Source organism: Dysidea avara, chromosome 6 (assembly GCF_963678975.1).
Source record: "Dysidea avara chromosome 6, odDysAvar1.4, whole genome shotgun sequence".
In the NCBI taxonomy this organism is placed as follows: Eukaryota; Metazoa; Porifera; class Demospongiae; order Dictyoceratida; family Dysideidae; genus Dysidea; species Dysidea avara.
This window is the reverse complement of record NC_089277.1, coordinates 15,903,720-15,922,364: the sequence shown is the minus strand read 5'-3', so window position 1 is coordinate 15,922,364 and position 18,645 is coordinate 15,903,720. Positions and strand designations below refer to the sequence as shown.

Genomic DNA, 18,645 nt, shown 5'->3' with positions numbered 1-18,645 from the left:
CTACCTAATATCAAATTATGTGAAAACTAGCAATTTACACGTGCAAATTAATGTTACAATATCGTATCGAAAAGTATCAATATCGGTCAATTTTAGTCAATATCGTATCGATATCGTATCGTTCTGAAAATCCTGGTATCGCCCATCACTAATTCATGACACTTGTACACGTGCGCAGTTTCTGGTCAGCCACACCCATCTTTTGTCTTACAAGATAAATGGCTTCTGGTGATGATTTTCAAGGTCTTGTTCTGAAGGGAGTTACCAAATTAGATCGCAAGGAACTGGGACGAGGGGCGTACGGGAGAGTTTACGCTGTCAAATATTGTCGAGGGGTCCGACACTCTTGAAATCTCGTACGCTTCGTCAGAAATCACATTTGAAATCATGAAATCACACACTCAAAAGAAATCAGAAATCACACTTTTTGAAAACGAAAATCGTAAAACTCCGTATATTTCCGTAAATTACGGACGCATTGAATTACGCGATATTATTAATTGGAACATAACAGAAGTGATTTAAGGCCCGAATCACTTGATCTGGCACTGGTTCGGCTGCAAATCTCTAGAATTTTACAGCCCAAGCTGAGTCCACTAATGGTCAAAAGCTTCCATCACTGGAGCCATAGATTTTAGAGGCGCGTAAGCGCCTTTAAAATCTATGCTGGAGCCACACGAGTGATCTGAGAATCCATCTCGGAATCTTATTCAGTTTTAACTAGCAATTTAGGCTCTACTCGCAGCCACAAGTGACGGTACATCATAGTGACTGCATGGGTTAATGATGAAACGGGTAAACCATGTAGAAGGGCTGCAAACTATAAGCACACTTTTGCAAAGAAAGTAGTTCCCAGCATTAGCTTCAGGACAAATAATTATGCAGCTTGTGTAGAAAATATGTATGTCAGTACTGGTTAGTAACTAGCTACTAGGTGTAACTTTTCAAAGATTAGCTCACATAATATGATTCTGCTTGTTCAGCTGACCCACTAAACATCTTTACATAACTCGCAAGCAAACATTTCATATAAAACAATCCTGGCATACACAATGAAGACCATGGATGTATCCAGATCAGTTGACTGTGTACTTAGGTATTTCCTGCCACTGTGGTTGTTAGTCAATATGAAATGAGATCAGGGTTGTTAACAGAGGGCCATTCCAGTTTTCAATACCATTGTGAAGGAAGGGATGTGCACGTTACTGATGTTAGCAGAAATATTGTTTATGTCAACTTTCAGGTGTGATTTAATCTATTGTGTATTATAAAACTGGTAGGTAATACATACAAGTAGCTATCTTTCTGCATATAGCTAAGTCAGCTTCATGCAGATTAAATACATCACATATTGATCAGATAAGGTTTATAAGTTCTGCTAAATTTTGCATGTATGTTCATTGCTGGCAATGCATCATACTGGTTTGCATTATATTATCTGAAGAACTGATAATGCAGGATGCATTGGAGCTAACAGTGTATAGCACACAAATTTTACGGAGAACAATTACCTAATCAGTGACTTTATGGAAATACAATGCCAAAATGGTCCTCAGACACTATGCTCTTTGCTCGGAGTACATTATAGATTTTGTTTAGGTTTTATACTGTAGTTAAGTAGGTGTAGCTTGTAAGTAGTTTAGTTTATTGTAATTAGTGTGGTAGTTTGTAATTTGCTAGTCTTTGTATTCTTTTGTGCTTAACTTTTCTGTGTACTTGTTTGTTATCTATTTTTGTAAATAATTTTACACCTTTTTCATTACCTAATCATTACTGATTGAGTCCAAGTCTATCTCCTACCAAAGATACTGTTTTAAATTCACCATGACTCAGTGATAAAAGTGTAACTGAAATCATGTGGACCCACTGATGACACGCAACCATGTAATAGTAACCAATTCCAATATACTTAATTAATCACATGTATCACCATCAGCTACTTTTATTATTATTATTGCTGGGCATGCCGATGTGCCAAGGGGACGTGAGTAATGCTCCAAGGAAAAAATACACAAGATAACAACAGTACTGCTTTATTATATCTACCGGTAAAGACAATACTCGACAATGCCTAACATTGCCTATACCATTTTTACTTTACAGCACAAGTATGTAGTAGTATTTTGATAATGCATGCTTTCTGACTCAATCACTGAAGTTGGCAAATTATTCCAGTCGATGACAGCTCTTGGAAAGAAGGAATGCCGGTTCATGTAGCTAAGTACCTGGATGAAGTGGTAAGGGTAGTGGTGTCTAGTTGAACATTGTGTGGCTAAGAGGATAATGGTATTGATAGGCTGCAGATAAGTCGTGGATTGCCTCGTAAAAATGCCGGCGGCTAGCTATAACTAGGCCAGTGCTGCATTCCTTTATCCACGCTTATTATTTTTTTACCCTTGTTAGAATATAACTTATGCACGAAGTTCTGGGACGGCTTCTATTCATTTTTAGACAGCCTCTTTACACTGTTAGCTTGCCTGTTAATCATCAGCACTACCGTACGACCACAACCACAAACCATCACCGCTACTGGTGCCTGGAATCATCTCAGCCAGACGGCTTTGGCCCCAGCATCTTTGCTTACGAACTAGACTCTAGTGAAGATATAACTTTTACCATCCAGTTTACTGATGACGAAGCTTCTGGACCTGTTCTAGCTCCATGAGAGTCAACAATGGTGAAATCACAGAAATCACGAAATCAAAATTGAAATCACGAAATCACAATTGAAATCATGAAATCACTAATGAAATCATTGATTTCAGAGAAATCACTAATGAAATCATTGATTTCAGAGAAATCACTGTGATTTCGAAATCTCGTACGCTCTTCGAGAAAGTGGCGGACCCCCCGAATATTGTGGAACGATATGTGCCGCCAAAGAGATCCACTCCATTCTGGTCGAAGAGGTGGGAGACGTGGAAATGAGACGAACAGTGGAATCGTTTATGAGGGAGTGTCGTCAATGCAGTACATTACGTCATCCAAACGTCATACAGTTCCTAGGTGTTTATTATCCCTCTGTGGGGGCGGGCGGTATACAGGGAAGGATGCGGCTACCAGTAATGGTTATGGAGATGATGGTGGATAGCTTGACCTCACTGGTGGATAAACATGAGAAGATTCCTGTCCATATAAAATTTTCAATTGTCCATGACGTTTCCCTTGGCCTATGCTAACTTCACAATCACGACCCTCCCATCATCCATCGAGACCTCTCCCCCAATAATGTCTTGTTGACAGCACATCATGTGGCAAAGATCAGTGATCTCGGAGTGGCCAAGGTGATAAAGGCTGATAGTAGAAAGACAATGACTAAAGCTCCAGGAACTGTTGACTTCATGCCACCTGAATCTTTAGCCGATGATCCAGTTTATGGTCCTCCCATGGATGTATTCTCGTTTGCTGGAGTAGTTCTCCACACATTTGCCCAGCAATGGCCAAAACCAATTAACCAAACACAATATGACCCAAAGACCAGAAGAAAGGTAGCTTTATTGGAAGTAGAACGTCGTCAGCAGTACCTTGACAAAATGAGAGGAGAGGCAGAAGTATTGAGGCCACTGGTGGAGGAGTGTCTGGATGATGATCCTGCTGTGAGGCCGACCATAACAGCTGTCTGTGAGAGGATCCAAGTGAGCAAGGATGTTTACATGAAGGAGTCCCCACAAGATGTTATCACTCTACACCAACAAGTGGAGCAGCAGAAGACTGAGAATGATCAGTTGAGAGGAGAGATTGATCAGGTGAAGACTGAAAACGAGCAGCAGAAATTTGAAATCAACCACCTAAAATATGGAAATGATCAGCTGAAGTTTGAAGTTGACCAGTTGAACCAACAGCTGGTGAGTGTTATTTGTTTTGTTATCATTACCATATATGGTATTGTTATCTTAGTCCTCCACAAGGAGTGTACCAACACAACAAGTAGCCAGTCAACTTAACAGAGTAACTTTAGGAAGACCAACAACAAAGACATCAAAATTGAAAATAGTAAGTCACTAATGTTAGTACATACTCTATGGGAAATGTCATGTGTGGAGGGTAAAGTTTATACTCATGTTAACCCATAACCATTCAATACTACACTTAAACACTACTATCAACTGGTATAATATGATCTTGTGTAATATGGTAACCCACCAAAACCAACCTTGCAAAATATTTTACTTTGCAAAATGACCTGCCATAATAGGCAGAAACATTCAGATACTTGTCATCCACTCTATTATATATAATCACATTACATATCTTCAATACTACAAATACTCAGTTATCTGAACAGTCAATCTATAAATCAGTTGGGTTCAATTCAATTCACTTAACTAAACACTTTTGGCTAACACTAGGAACAAATTAAAGGTATCCATATATGGTATCTACTGTAGCTGCTTAATTTACTCAGTGAAAAATCTCAGAGCTTCTAAACGTTACACTTTTTTGACACTTCTCCACTGCCCCTATACCTGCCACTTTCATAACTCATGACTTTAGTGACTATAAATAGTTGTATAAAATAAGTTATACAATTACATATGCATGTTGTGATGTAAACTGTGTTCACAATAATCTGTGTAGTTCTGATTAGCTTACAAATATTATTATCCACTCAGGAGGCACCTCCATTAATGCCAGCACTTACCAGTGGCAGGTACCACATAAAATGGACTCAACTGGCCAATCTTCCTGCTCCAATGTATTATGCATATGTCACAGTACAAGACAAGAAGGTCTATGTTGCTGGTGGGAATAGTCCAGTTGATGATGCTGAACATCAAGTATATGTCTATGATATCAACACTGACCAGTGGGATCAGTTACCTCCCTCAGGTCACTATTATGGTGTTATTCACATCATCGGTGGAAAGTTAGCTATTATTGGTGGACGCCTGTCTGCTACTAAGATGGTGACAAGTAAAGTTTCTACATTTGATGAAACTAGACAAACTTGGACATCTCATTATCCTGATCTTCTATCAGCTAGGAGCAGACCAGGGGTGGTTACTCACCTGGAGCATGTTATTGTTGCTGGGGGAGTAAAGGATGTTAACAACACACTAGTAGTACAAGATGATATTGAAGTCCTCAATTGGATGGAGAAATCTCATTGGCAGAAAGTGTCCATTAATCTTCCTGTGTCGATGGTTTTCTTCACACCCATTATTTCTGATGATCATTTAGTCATAGTGGGCTATGCTAATGCTGACATGAGATGTGACAAAAGTGCCTACAGGATACCTGTTGATGATATCACAAGACCAGTTGACCAACAACAAACCAGTGACACACCCACCAAATGGATTACAATGACTGATGCCACTGACTGGTGTACAGCCCTAGTCCCCAGCTCATCCCCACCAGTGGTAGTTGGTGGACAGGATCAAAGTGGTACAAGTACAATAGCAGATATTAAGATGTATGATGACTCTAGCAAATCATGGAAGAACATTTCATCATTATCATCAGCTAGATCAACAGTAGCTATAGCAGCAGTCAACAACAATGCCATGATAGTCATTGGAGGGTATACTAAAGTAGGGAGTATGGCTAATGCTAAATCATCCAGTCTTACTACAGTGGAACTGGGACAAGCTCAACTAATACACTAACTAGTAAAGTTGTTACTATACTTTATATTATACATACACTACTAATACTAATAATAAGTGTACACTGAAATTTTGTTGGTATAAAAATTTATTACTATATCACACTTATTAAAAGTTTAAATAGTTGTACAAGAAGTATGGATCAAGTCACCACTGGGTCTGGTCTACATACAGAGCTGGTTTTAATGTCAAGTTCTTACTAGCTCCTGTATTAACAGGCTTTACCATCTCACATGATCCTTAGTGGGATAACACTTACAGGTTTATAGACACAAATTACACTACCACGCAATAATTTGCTTTATGTGTACAATACTACTCATTTTAGTTACTTATAATAATGAGAAATCTGAGTCAATAGATTCTTCACATGTTTCATCATTGAATTTGCCACTCACACTATATTCATCAGAATAAAATTTCCGAGGATGGGAATTTTTGAAGATGGGATTTTGAATTTTCGTGAGTTAGCTCCAATCCACAAAATATCCCCACTCATCCCTCAAATATGCAACTTGCATATAAAGGCAAAATTTTCCTCCTCAAAATTTTGAATAATGGCCATCTGTGAAATTGTTTCTCCCCCGAAAATATCCCACCATATGGTATCATTGTAGTGTGACTAGACTGTGTACTGTTTATGTACACAACCAGCTGTACGCATGTTAATTTTATGTTTTGTACAGTCACCTATATGTGTCCACACAATAATTTACAGCATGCATACACTGTAGCTGCTCAGGGGGTACGACACATGTCACATATACTGGTATAAGAATTTGCTACATCAGAAAACATTTCATGTAATATTAATAGGTCCTGTACACTATATTAAATGATCTTATTATCTGTACTTTACAATGATGTGATATTTGAAAAATTAGTATAAACGGTTTTGTTCAGGAGAAACTAGACTAAAAAAAATAATGATGACAAATGGCGGTCACGGACTTCTCACAAAGGGTTACAGCAATCTTTAATGACCATATACAATTGTTCATGCCTGACATAATGCTATGAACACATACCAGAAGTACACTTCTGTAAAATATTTTTTGCTAGAACTCTGGTATATAGTACGTTCGCGTTGAGCTGAACCCTCAAAAACGATTAATAACTTACGATTGCTACATCGCATGGGCCTCCTGTATTGCTCGATACGTAGCGCTTCTCGATCCGCTAAAAATATATTAAAAGCGCTTCATTCGAATGTAAGACACTCCAGTTATGACACTGTAAAGTTTTGCCATACATTTTCAATGAGGAAGCCTCTAAAGTATTTGAATAATATGGTTCAGCGGCATCGACTCTACCTGATTAAATGGTTACAAACCCAAGGTATATTCAGTATCCTTGGGGAATGACTGTCGAGATTTCAGTTTAGATGGTGTCTTTGTGATCACATCGGTGAACTCATCCGGGAGACTGGAGGCATACAAGTCCTCGTAGTTTCTACTTATGGAAATAAAATATCAAAAGTTAGTTTATATGCAAATGAACTTGTTTATATTATATTATATTGGTACAGAGAGTAAATTGAAGACAAAAGAGGAACTCTAAATCTGTAAAGACAGTTAGAATTCCGGTAGACTCTGACAATGGTATTGTCAATAGTCAGGTAACTAAGAACTTTATAGCAGTCACAATGCATTTCTGCTTCTATAGCTTCGTCAGGTGACAATGTTCTTAGGGCGGAAAATAAGAAACAGATTGCGTGGAGCTGTGTGCAAATGTTGGAGTGAAGTTTTTCTTACCTCATGGCATGTTATACTTTTCCTTTAGTAATATAACTGCTGTACTGACTTTGTTTTGTCTTAACTGGTGACATACTGTGTATTATCAGGGGAAAAAAAAGTGTTTTGTTCATTTAATTTTATTCAATAACATTTTTTACCTTTAATACGTAGCACTTAAATGGCGGCGTGCGTACATTATTCAGTAGTACTTCGTGGGACTAGCCAAGGGGTTTTCCAAAAGTTCAATTAGTCTCAAAAGAACATTTGGTGGTGCTAAAGAGGAGGAAAGCTTTGTATTAAATAAATGAAGAACTACTGTCTACTGTACCTTTTACGGAGAATACGGAAGTCACTACCACAGTTAGTCGGTCCTGTGTGGTCGCAGCGAAAGAGGAAGCAACTAAATCAGCATATTTTAAAGTGTAACTAAGTGAGAGTACTGTGTTGCCAATGAGGGTCGTGGATTTTAAATAACTGTTATCAATGGTCGGAGGCCGAAAGGTTGCCTTCGCAACCAGTGTAATCACGTGAGGGCAAGCTTCGGGATCTAGCAAGTTGGGGACTAAAAATAGATGCCAGCAGTGCGAACGTTACTGTCTGTGTGCTATTTACTATAGTCTGTTCTAAACTTATACTTACTTTAGCCTTTTTATGTCAAGAAATCCTCCAATCAAGGCGAGCAAATTTTACTGTAGCAACTTTATTATTTTTGTGTGTGTTCACGTGAGCAGTGTCCAACATTTGTTACCTCCGTACAAGTAAAATACACTATCAACACAGAGGCTTATTTATTTCCATTATATAAGAAGGGCACTGAGAGTTTTCAACATAGGTATATACCCTCTCACTTTTTTCAACCTACTAATCAAATAGACCTAATTAGATTAGCTAGCTACAATGATAAACTGTCCGTATACGGGGAGTACGACTGTCACAAGTAATTACTAATTCACTATAGTTTGGAGACCCATTGGACTCTCAATAGTAAAGTTCAGTTACTCTGGCATTGTGAGTTGGCACAATTTGTCTAGCTATTGAGGAGTAATTTGTTAACAAAAGGACTCCTTCTAAGTCTGCCAATGGCGTATAGTTATGCCTCTTCATAATCAGACTGTATTCATGTCTAGGGAGTTCCAAAACTGTAGCGTATCGTTGTTTAAATTGTGACAGTGTTCGGATTTATTATTCAAAAAATAATCTAGATCCCTAAGTAGGTTTAAAGTAGTTGAAATTTTCAAAACTCGGCCATTTACTAAGTAATAAATTTAGGTCTCTGCTGATGTGTAACTCGACAAGTTGGCAACAAACCGTCTGACACTACGTCATAAAATGTATGTAGCTATTTGTAACATGTGCATTATTATTTGATTTTACTGTAGTTTCCTGGTGTGGTGATCTCATCATCTAACTTTATTTCTCTGATAATGGGCTCAAAGGATTTTATATAAAGTTGAACGCTGGTACTCAACCTATTAGTCAGTTCCAGTGAAGTATCATCAGTGTTGGGAGTAACGCGCTACTTATGTAACGCGTTACGTAATATTATTACTTTTGTGGTAACAAAGTAATATAACGAAATACGCTATGAAAACAGGTAATATAACGCAAGATACTTTACTTACAAACGTAACGCGTTACCTAAGTAATATAATTACTGTAACGAGTCTAATATGACGTAATATTATTACTAAAACTAACGAAGTTACTAATCTCGTTAGTAATCCACTGAGTAACGCCTAACCACAACGAAGTAACGAGGCCTACTAAATGAAGCTTATTCACTAGCTTCTTACTTATAACCAAGATTTGCACATTGTCCAACAACGCAATCATGTCACGTGATAAGGTAGTAGTTTCACACGTGACAGCTTAAGGCTGTGGACACAAAGTAATATAATATGTAATATTATTACAGTTACTTTATTTTATGGGTAATATGTAACTGTAACTAAATAGTTCTGTTGCAAGTAATATGTAACTAGTTACTTTTACAAAGTAACTTGCCCAACACTGAGTATCATGGATGACTTAAGTAGTTTGTAGTACTTCAAGAGTTCGAGTATTATGAACTCTTGGTTCTGATCTATCTACAAGTCAACCAGTGTCACTGTGTGAGTTTGGTACCATAGGCATAGTATTGGAACTTAAGAATTCGGCGGCATCGACTCTACCTGATGGTGTTACTATTGCCAGGCGTTCAACAACGTCCTTGGCAAAAGACTTCGGGGACATAGGCTTCTTCTTGGGGGTCTCACTGATGAAATCCGCAGACACATCCAGGAGACTACTGTCCATGTCTTCAATAGTGCTACTTATGTGGTGGAGAGAAAAAAAATGTAAATAATAAAATGTTTAATTTTAATGCTGTAGTAAGTTAAGATATGTGTTAAGAGGTGATTGGTGAGAGAGAAGATGGTAGACGGAACTCTGATGTTGTTCAGAATTCCAGGAGACTCTGACAATATTATTGTCAATAGTCAGGTAACTAAGAACTTAATACTAGTGACTGCTATAAAGTTCTTAGTTACCTGACTATTGACAATACCATTGTCAGAGTCTACCGGAATTCTAACTGTCTTTACAGATTTAGAGTTCCTCTTTTGTCTTCAATTCACTCTCTGTACCAATATAATATAATATAAACAAGTTCATTTGCATATAAACTAACTTTTGATATTTTATTTCCATAAGTAGAAACTACGAGGACTTGTATGCCTCCAGTCTCCCGGATGAGTTCACCGATGTGATCACAAAGACACCATCTAAACTGAAATCTCGACAGTCATTCCCCAAGGATACTGAATATACCTTGGGTTTGTAACCATTTAATCAGGTAGAGTCGATGCCGCTGAACCATATTATTCACATACCCTGCATATACGTGTAGTGACATTAAAGCACAAACAGTTTCAATTCTAACCTCTTGTCATTAATCGTCTTGTACTTAAATCCCATATCACTCAACAGTCTTTAAAGCAATGTTCTACCCCAAGAGAAAACACCATCATTCTTAAGTTTGGCCTAAGACGGAGTACGTGACACCATTCTTAAGTTTGGCCTAAGACGGAGTACGTGACAAAGTTCCAGGTTTCAAAATTTAACTTACCAAAATCTTTGAGAGCGATAGATTTCCTTCCTTCCGTACAATGAATGGATCTTGTCTGACAGTATCTGGGTCAAAACTGTCTGCATCAACATGGACTCGTGAACATTTGTACCTGACGATTACAATTGAGCGGGCTTGTGCAAAGTGCATTTTGTACCTTTTTCTTGGCGTAAATAAACCACCTTTCTTGCGGTGCTCCATTCTAATAGATGTCCTTGAAATCCCTGCGTGGCGTAATGTATGCCAAAACCCAGCAAAGAAGGCATTACATACAATACCGGTGGCCTTCGAGATTCTCTCCGTGATGTTGATAGAAATTTTACATTTCTTCGCTTCTTGCTTAAAGTACTCCCATAGTTTCATAAGTAGATACTTCGTTTGGCTGTTTAACTTCTTTCCAAGGGGGGTTCGCTCCGCACTCGCTGACGGTGCTGTCAAGTATTGATTGACAGACATTTATATAGTATACTAGCTGTAGTACCTGCCCTATCGTGCAAGGCAGTATGTACAATGACATGAAAATTAAATGAAATTACATTTGGTAATATACTATTATACATACTTTATAAAAGACTAAGGAAACAATGTGGTGTAAGGATTGCATGAATGCAATAATTGTGGAGAAGTGCACTCTTATTGGAATATTTTGTGACTTAAGTTGCTCAAATTCTACCATCAACCAAACATACCATGAATTACTGTAATCTGCACTACAACGATTCTGTTATGACAAAATATAACGGCTTATAAAATATAACAGCATGGGCACAGAGTGGGGGCTAGCAAGAAATAATAATAAATGAAAACAAAAAAATTTGAGTCATCCAGCTCAAGACAGCTCATGGAAAAAACCTGCCAGCCTTTTCTTTTGTTTTGCTGCACAGGAAAAACCGGAAAATGCTCCACTCTGCTTTGTATGCATGTGTAGAAAGAGTTCAAATCATTGCTGCAAAGTCTATAAATAGCTCCCATTTTCACAACGTGCCCCACGTTGTGAAGAACAGTCTGCCACGGGACCGTGTCATTTCACTGTGTAGCTGCAGTCATCCCTCCTCCGAGCAAACCATCCAGGATATGCATAAAGACAAAAGAATAGAAAAGATAAATAGTTTCACACATACATAAATATACAAAGCAACCATCTGATACATTTTTTTCACCATAATACCTTCCTTACCACCATCCACAGGTGCTGATCCACAACATCACAAAGCAGCAGTAGCAGCAGACAAACCTAACTAAAGTGCATGTGTTTGCCTATCTAAAAACCTCACTATAGACTACATTACGTGTTTTGCAATCCCCTCTAACTAAAAGTGTCAATCTATCTGCTGAACCTACCCTAGATAGTGCCACATAAAGCATGCCGTGTGTGAAGCTTTCGTCCGTCAAATCTAATCCTACACCCTTAAAAGTTTGGCCCTGGCTTTTGTTAATGGTCATGGCAAAGCAAAGTGCAATTGGAAATTGAAGCCGTCTAAATTCAAAAGGCAAAACCGAGTTACTCGGAATGAGAGGAATGCGTGGTATTATAATACCGTATAGAGGGAAACTTTAGCGGGGGGAAACTTTGGCGAATTTGGCGTTCTGCTACAAATTAGCCAAAGTTTTACCCGCCAATTACTCGTAGCGCCTCAGATTAGCATCTTTATAGCTAAGCATTGAGCTTTTATTCGCCAAAGTTTATTTCGCCAAATGCAATTTAGCTTGCTATTCGCCAAAGTTTACCCCCGCCAAAGTTTCCCTACGTACGGTATCGTGTCCTGCATATCTACCGTGAGAAATCTTGGCCTCTACTGTGTTAGCCGACAGTTTAGTAACTACACACCTAGTGCCATTAGTAACCCTTGGAGGATCTAGAGAGTAGGGCTCTCACGATTAATCGATTAAAACGACGAATCGATTAAAGTTATTCATCGAATTATTATTGTGTAATCGATTAGTCACGTGAGAATGGCTACAAATTGTAAAAGGAAGAAAGCTGCGTGCTGGGATTACTTCAGCATTATTGACAGCAAGCGAGTGACGTGTGATTTATGTCATCAGGAACTAGCGTACCACTCCTCCACAACAGCGATGACAGAGCACCTAAATTCCTGAGCATATCAGCTGTGCTGTCTGCTCAGTAACAATAATAATAATAATAAAAACGACGCCACGTGGGCAGTGTATTAAGCCCTACAAGTGCTAAGGATCCCGATTCCAGCAGGTAAAATAGTAATTGTAAGTAACAATAATATTAACTGTTACGACTCACTTACAGTTGTAGTACTAGTGTTATCCACACATAGGTTTATCGTGCTATAGCCTAGCTATTTATACTGTGTACAGCGCTGTAGCTTTTTGTTTTTCAACAACTACGGCAGTAAAGAATATGAAACAGCGCTGTATCCTAGCTGTTTATACGCTGTAGCCTAGCCCTTTATACTGTGTACAGCGATATAGCCTAGCTGTTTACACTGTGCAGCGCTATAGCCTAGCTGTTAATGGCACTAAAGGTATTTGGCAAAACAATTTAGCTAATTAGTCTGTGGTACACAAGTAAGCTCAGCCCATGTAATTAAACCCTCAAAGTCAAAAGGCTTGGTTTGTGGCCTTGTCTATTATGGGCTAGTAAAGCTATTAACATAACTTCCTTCTGTAGGCAAAGAACTTTGGATCTTTTCTGTACAAGATCAACTTGTAGTGTTGAGCGAGCAGCAGAAATTACTGAACGGATTACTACCTTTATAATAAAAGACATGAGACCAATTTATACAGTTAAGGGGGAAGGATTCACAGAGATGATGAAATTTTTAGAGCCCGGATATTGCCTTCCTTCACCTTCTACTTTTATGAAAGCAATCGAAATCAAATATAGTGATGCTGTGAGCAAGCTGTGTGTGAAATTTCTAACTTGTGATCAGGTCTGTCTCACTGAAGATGTGTGGACCAGCAGTAGAATGGAAGCTTACCTGGGCATAACTGCACATCTAATTAATGCTGAGTGGGACATGCAAACTTATGTTGTAGTTGTCAAACCTCTTGAGGGTAGTCATACAGCAGAGAACATTGCTCAATGGAACATTGATGTCCTCTGTGATTTCTCTATTGCAGAATCAAAGGTGTATGCTATAGTTCATGACAATGGATCTAACATGGTGGCAGCAGTAAGAGACCTTGAAGAATTGCTGCCAAATGTTACTTCTGTGAGATGTGCTGGGCATACTCTGCAGCTGTGCTTGATTGGTCCTTTAGATGACGATGTCATACATCGTACCATTGCTGCTGCACGTGCATTAGTAAAACATTTTCGAAAAAGTACAAAAGCACTAGATGGATTAAAGGCTAAGCAAAAGATGATGTCACTTCCTGAGCATACTTTAATCCAGGATGTGGCAACGAGGTGGAATAGTACATATGACATGATTTCAAGATTACTTGAGCAGCGATGGGCTGTTACTGCTGTACTGGGAGATGATACCATTACAGCCAGAGATAAAAGATACCTTGATTTAACATCAGATCAGTGGGAGATATTACAAAAGCTAGAGGAAGTTTTAGAGCCTTTCAAGACTGCTACAACGTTTTTAAGTGCTGAACAGTATGTTTCACTTTCAGTCATTATACCTCTTATAAAAGGACTAATACACAGTTTAATACCCAATGAAGAAGACATTCCTGTAATAAAGAGATTTAAGAGGAATGCAACAACACAGTTACAAAATCGTTGGGATCTTAGTTCACTGATGAATGAGCCTGCCCGTACAATGTGCATTGCCACAGCCATAGATCCTCGTTTTCGTGGGTTAAAAACTTTTTCTTCTGGAGAAACACTTTTCATTCAGGATCTTGTTTCCAAGGTAGCACTTGAACTTTCCAGTGATCTTGAACCCTTACCTGTAACAACTGCAGACTCTCATAGGTCACAGCCATGTAGTAGCTTAGATAAATTACTGCAGATAAGTACTGAAAGTGATGACACATCATCTGAAGATCTTTCCCTAGAACAAATGGTACACAATGAAAATCAAAAGTATTTCAAGGAGATACCAGTTGACAAAAAAACCAAACCACTGCAGTGGTGGAACAATAACAAAGAACGCTTTCCATTCTTAGCCAAAGTGGCCAGGAAATATTTATGTATACCTGCAACATCTACTCCAGCTGAAAGGCTGTTTTCTGCGGCTGGGAATATATCTGACCGTAAACGATCCTCTTTGTTGCCAGAACATGTGAATATGTTAAGTTTTTTACATGCAAATAAACTTTAATATCTTATTACAATAGTTGTAACATAACTGAATCTATGAAATCTTATTATATGTGTTAGTGGTACTGTATTATTTTTAGATTAATCGATTAATCGATTTAGTAATCGATGACTAATCGATTACTAAATTAATCGAAACTGAGAGCACTACTAGAGAACGTAGAATAATAATAGGAGCGCCTACTTTAAGTAAGAGAAGATGCTGAGGTAGTCCAGATACCTCTAAAGAGTTCAAGAATTCTGTTGGAAAGTGAACAGCCTGAGATTCATCAGGTATGGTGTCCAAGGACCTGTAGTCACAGCAGTCACCAGGTAACTGCTCCACCAGAGTCATGTTGATGGAATGAGTGGTCTTGTTAAGAGGAGCAAGAATGCAGCGTTCAGAAAGCCAAGCCAAGTCCCTAAAGTTAGAGAGCAAATCTGGATACACCCTGGAAACCAGTTCCTCCTTGCTATCCACAAAGGTTCCCATGGTGTCAGGTAGCTGGACAACATCAGGTAGAGTGTCAATAGGAAACTTCCCACACAGGTGCACTCTCATGTTAGTGTGTAGTTGTTTAACCACCACACTGTCCCACAGATGAGATCGCTTGAGGCAAGCATCAACAATGTTACCTCTAGTGCCACCTTGAAAGACAGGTAGAATCTGCCTGAAGTCACCACACAGTAGCATGCACTTGCCTCCCATTGGATTATCATTCCCTTTTGCCATTCTGTTGAGTAGAGCCAAGCCCGTGGTTTCCCAAAAATCATCTCCTTTGTGAGCATCTCTAACAATTTCTTCACCTTAAGCCTAAACACACGGGCCACTAAGTCTGGACGGTCCAGAGGCTCTTGACCTGGTAGTAGATTGTTCCTAATCTCTGGCCAATTAGGATTCGTGGTCATGGTGATAAAGAGGTCGGGGTGGCCATACTTCCTAACGTAGGTCATTGCATCCTGCTGACGCTCATGCATGTAGCGTGGTCCACTAGTAAATGACGACGGTAGGATCACCCTACGACCAACATTCCTGGGGTCACCATCCCCATCTACCATTGCATCCCGCAAATCCTGGTAGCAATCAGCACGTAGTGCCTTTTGCTCACGCCTGAGAAACTGTAAGCGCTCAGTTTCAATCTTACAGTAGGCGTCAACCAGGAATTGCTGGAAAAGCCTTTTAGCCTTAAGCAATACAGGCACTTGCTGCCTGACCATGATGTGGTAGCGGTAATACACCATGGCTGTCAATTTCCTACCATTAGCCAATTTCAGGTTGATGTGCCATCCATCGGTGCCATAAGAAAAGAGTAAAGGATACTGTAAAGGATCATACCCCCTATGAAGTTCAGAAATGCGCTGCAAAGACCCATCCCTATAGTGCAAAACTATGTCCCTATTATTTACATTATCATTAGGCATTAGCACTCCTACCTCGTCACACATCGGGCCATTGTACCTCCTAGCATGTTCTCCTACAGGCCGTTTGTTCTCATTAATCACTACCCTAATATTTGCTGGCTCATCATGCTGCTCAAATATTTCTTTAGCTACCTTAATAAGTTGAACATAGTGATTATCGTCATGCAAAAGCTCAGTAATACCCCTAACTATGTCAAGCCTTAACCCATCAACTATCCCACATCTTGTAGCTACTTCAGTTTGCTGGTTGTCGATAAAATAAATTTGGGAAAATTTAGGAGACTTACCTGTTGATGGAACTAAACTACCTATACGATGATAGACTTGACCCTGTACTCTAAAAGAAGGATTGAAGCCAGCCATAGTTATCTCGGTACAGCCAAAGCTTGTCATTTGAAATGCACTATTATACTTACGTATGCTAGCTAGAAAATGTTTACCTGCTGTGTTTGTACCTTCATACAGGTGTCTCAAGAATGACTGGGGCTGTGGAAATGCCTCTAACTGGACATTACCCTTCAAGCAACAAAGGGATCCGGTCTCCTGGGGAAATTTTAATGCGCCGCAGTGTGTGCATTCTACACTAAGTGTGCCTACATCTGTAGTGTTGAAGAAGTTGTGTGGCTGATAGTTAAGCCCCCTAAAGCTTGGGTGTGTGCTTGCACGTACCTGTTGTCTGCGTGCTGTGTTAGCCTGCTGCTCCAGAGCTCTGTAGAGTGGATCAGCTCGAGCTTGTTGATGGGAAGCTGTATCTTGTTGTTGCTCCTCCCTCCTTGTTACTGGGTCTTCACGCGCAAGTCGACGGGCAGCTGTATCACGCTGCTGTTCTTCTCTGGTGGCCTGGTCCGCACGCGCAAGTCGACGGGCAGCTGTATCACGCTGCTGTTCCTCTCTAGCCGGGTCCGCACGCGCAAGTCGACGGGCAGCTGCATCGTGGATCCGTTCCTGTGATTTTCTTTCTTCGTCCTGGCGGGCCACACGATGGGCTTCTGCGTCACGTTGTCGTCGTCCCTGTTGTGAGTCCAGTTCACACCTAGCACTGGATGAGGTGGTAGCTCCAGTTGAAGCCTCCTGGCGGTGCAGTATTTGTCGTTCTGCTTCTTCCCGTCTCTTCTCTGGATCCAATCTTTGGTTCTGCTTGCGTCTCTTTGCTTGAAACGCACAAAAAGTAGACGATCGTTTTCGCTTAGGCGGCATGCTCGGACATGCTTACACAGCACATCAAATGAATTTGAATTAGAAATATCACGTGTGTACAGTTGGAAAAAACACATGCGGTACAGTGCGAAAAAAGGTGTACTGAAAAGGTGCCCAAAACGAAAAAAAAAATTAACACCAGCTGGACTCGAACCCACAACCTCGCGCACGTAAGGCAGGCACCTAAACCATTAACCTATCTACTTCACCACATTGTTACAGCAATATTTTAGTATTATAAAGACTTTTACAAATGGACTGAGATAGGTGTTTGCATGCGGTTTATAGAAAGAATTCAAGCGAATTTTAGTCTACGCACCTGCCTTCAACGGCCTCTAGACGACTAACGATAGCTCGCACGAACTTTTTGAAAGCGTCATTGTTGAGCTCAATAATCAGCGCTTCCGTGACGCCAAAGACGCTTCCAAACGCGCAGCGGTTCGAGAATACAATGCGTGACATCAAATGGAATGCAGACAGACAGACGGATTTTCACTCTTATAATATAAATAGTATTGTAATTTAGTCTTTCATCACTTATTGTTGTAGAGCATATGCGCATGCGTGTTTCTAATACTTTAAGACAGACTATAGTGAGAACACGTGTTGTAGCTTCCTTCAGCGCTCCTGTGTTCTACGAGCAATCTACCGCTATACTTCACATTGGTGCTGTGACCGAAAGAGATGAGTGAGCTTCAACGCCTTCAAGCGAAACGCCGTGGCATTAAGGCCAGCGTCACCAAGTTGATTACGAAGGTGGAAGATATGGTTTCCGCCGACCTGGAAGGCGTCAGCACCCAGTCTGTCTCAGAGTCAAGAAAGCTGCTAGCCGAAACTACTCTAGTCCAACTTAAGCACAAGAAAGGACAAATCATGGAATTGGACGACGCAATTGGGGCGAAGATAGAAGCGGAACAGGAGTTCGAGGAGGAGATAACAAACGCCGATACATACCAGATAACTCTAGACGAGAATATCGCGTTTCTGTCGGAATTTATTCGAAAGGCTGGACTGCCGCCACCAGAACTCCAACGCCCTCCTCCGTCCGTGACACCTCAGATCTCCCCCCTGTCCACGCAGCCACCGCCAGAGACAAGCAACCAGACTGTCTCAGCGAGTTCTAATGTAGCTACAGCTGATTCACATGTGAGTACTAGCACACATGTGGGTATAAGTACACACACTTTAGGCGATAGTAGTAGGGTTCCCCAAGCAGTCACTCGACTCCCAAAACAATCTCTGCCAACATTTAGCGGTGACCCACTCGAATGGCAAACGTTTTTGGATTCGTTTGATGCTGCTATCAACAAGAATGCAGGTCTCAGTGGGGTGCAGAAGTTTACT

The 18,645-nt window shown here is 40.0% G+C and overlaps 2 protein-coding genes and 2 long non-coding RNA genes across 5 annotated transcripts; 3 read left to right on the top strand and 1 right to left on the bottom strand.

The window, feature by feature from the left end:
* The first annotated feature begins 2,859 nt into the window (after positions 1-2,859).
* On the top strand, positions 2,860-5,609 carry LOC136259291 (uncharacterized). Its single transcript, XM_066052781.1, has 3 exons — positions 2,860-3,845; positions 3,898-3,993; positions 4,614-5,609. Exons 1-3 carry the CDS (start codon positions 3,312-3,314, stop codon positions 5,607-5,609), a joined length of 1,626 nt encoding a protein of 541 aa, XP_065908853.1. The 5' UTR covers positions 2,860-3,311.
* Positions 5,610-6,914: 1,305 nt separating this feature from the next.
* Positions 6,915-7,446, top strand: LOC136258654 (uncharacterized). The gene is made up of 3 exons (XR_010702902.1): positions 6,915-7,087; positions 7,138-7,227; positions 7,275-7,446. It is a non-coding gene; the product is annotated as an uncharacterized lncRNA (long non-coding RNA).
* Positions 7,447-10,285: 2,839 nt separating this feature from the next.
* LOC136257811 (uncharacterized) lies at positions 10,286-10,877 on the bottom strand. Of its 2 annotated transcripts, none has more exons than XR_010702173.1 (3): positions 10,609-10,877; positions 10,452-10,563; positions 10,286-10,366 (listed from the first exon to the last, which is right to left on the bottom strand). It is a non-coding gene; the product is annotated as an uncharacterized lncRNA (long non-coding RNA). The 2 variants fall into 2 exon arrangements; XR_010702174.1 differs by lacking the exon at positions 10,286-10,366 and adding an exon at positions 10,387-10,403.
* Positions 10,878-12,945: 2,068 nt separating this feature from the next.
* Positions 12,946-14,847, top strand: LOC136258143 (E3 SUMO-protein ligase ZBED1-like). Its single transcript, XM_066051454.1, has 2 exons — positions 12,946-13,318; positions 13,374-14,847. Exon 2 carries the CDS (start codon positions 13,394-13,396, stop codon positions 14,702-14,704), a length of 1,311 nt encoding a protein of 436 aa, XP_065907526.1. The 5' UTR covers positions 12,946-13,318; positions 13,374-13,393; the 3' UTR covers positions 14,705-14,847.
* The last annotated feature ends 3,798 nt before the right edge of the window (positions 14,848-18,645 follow it).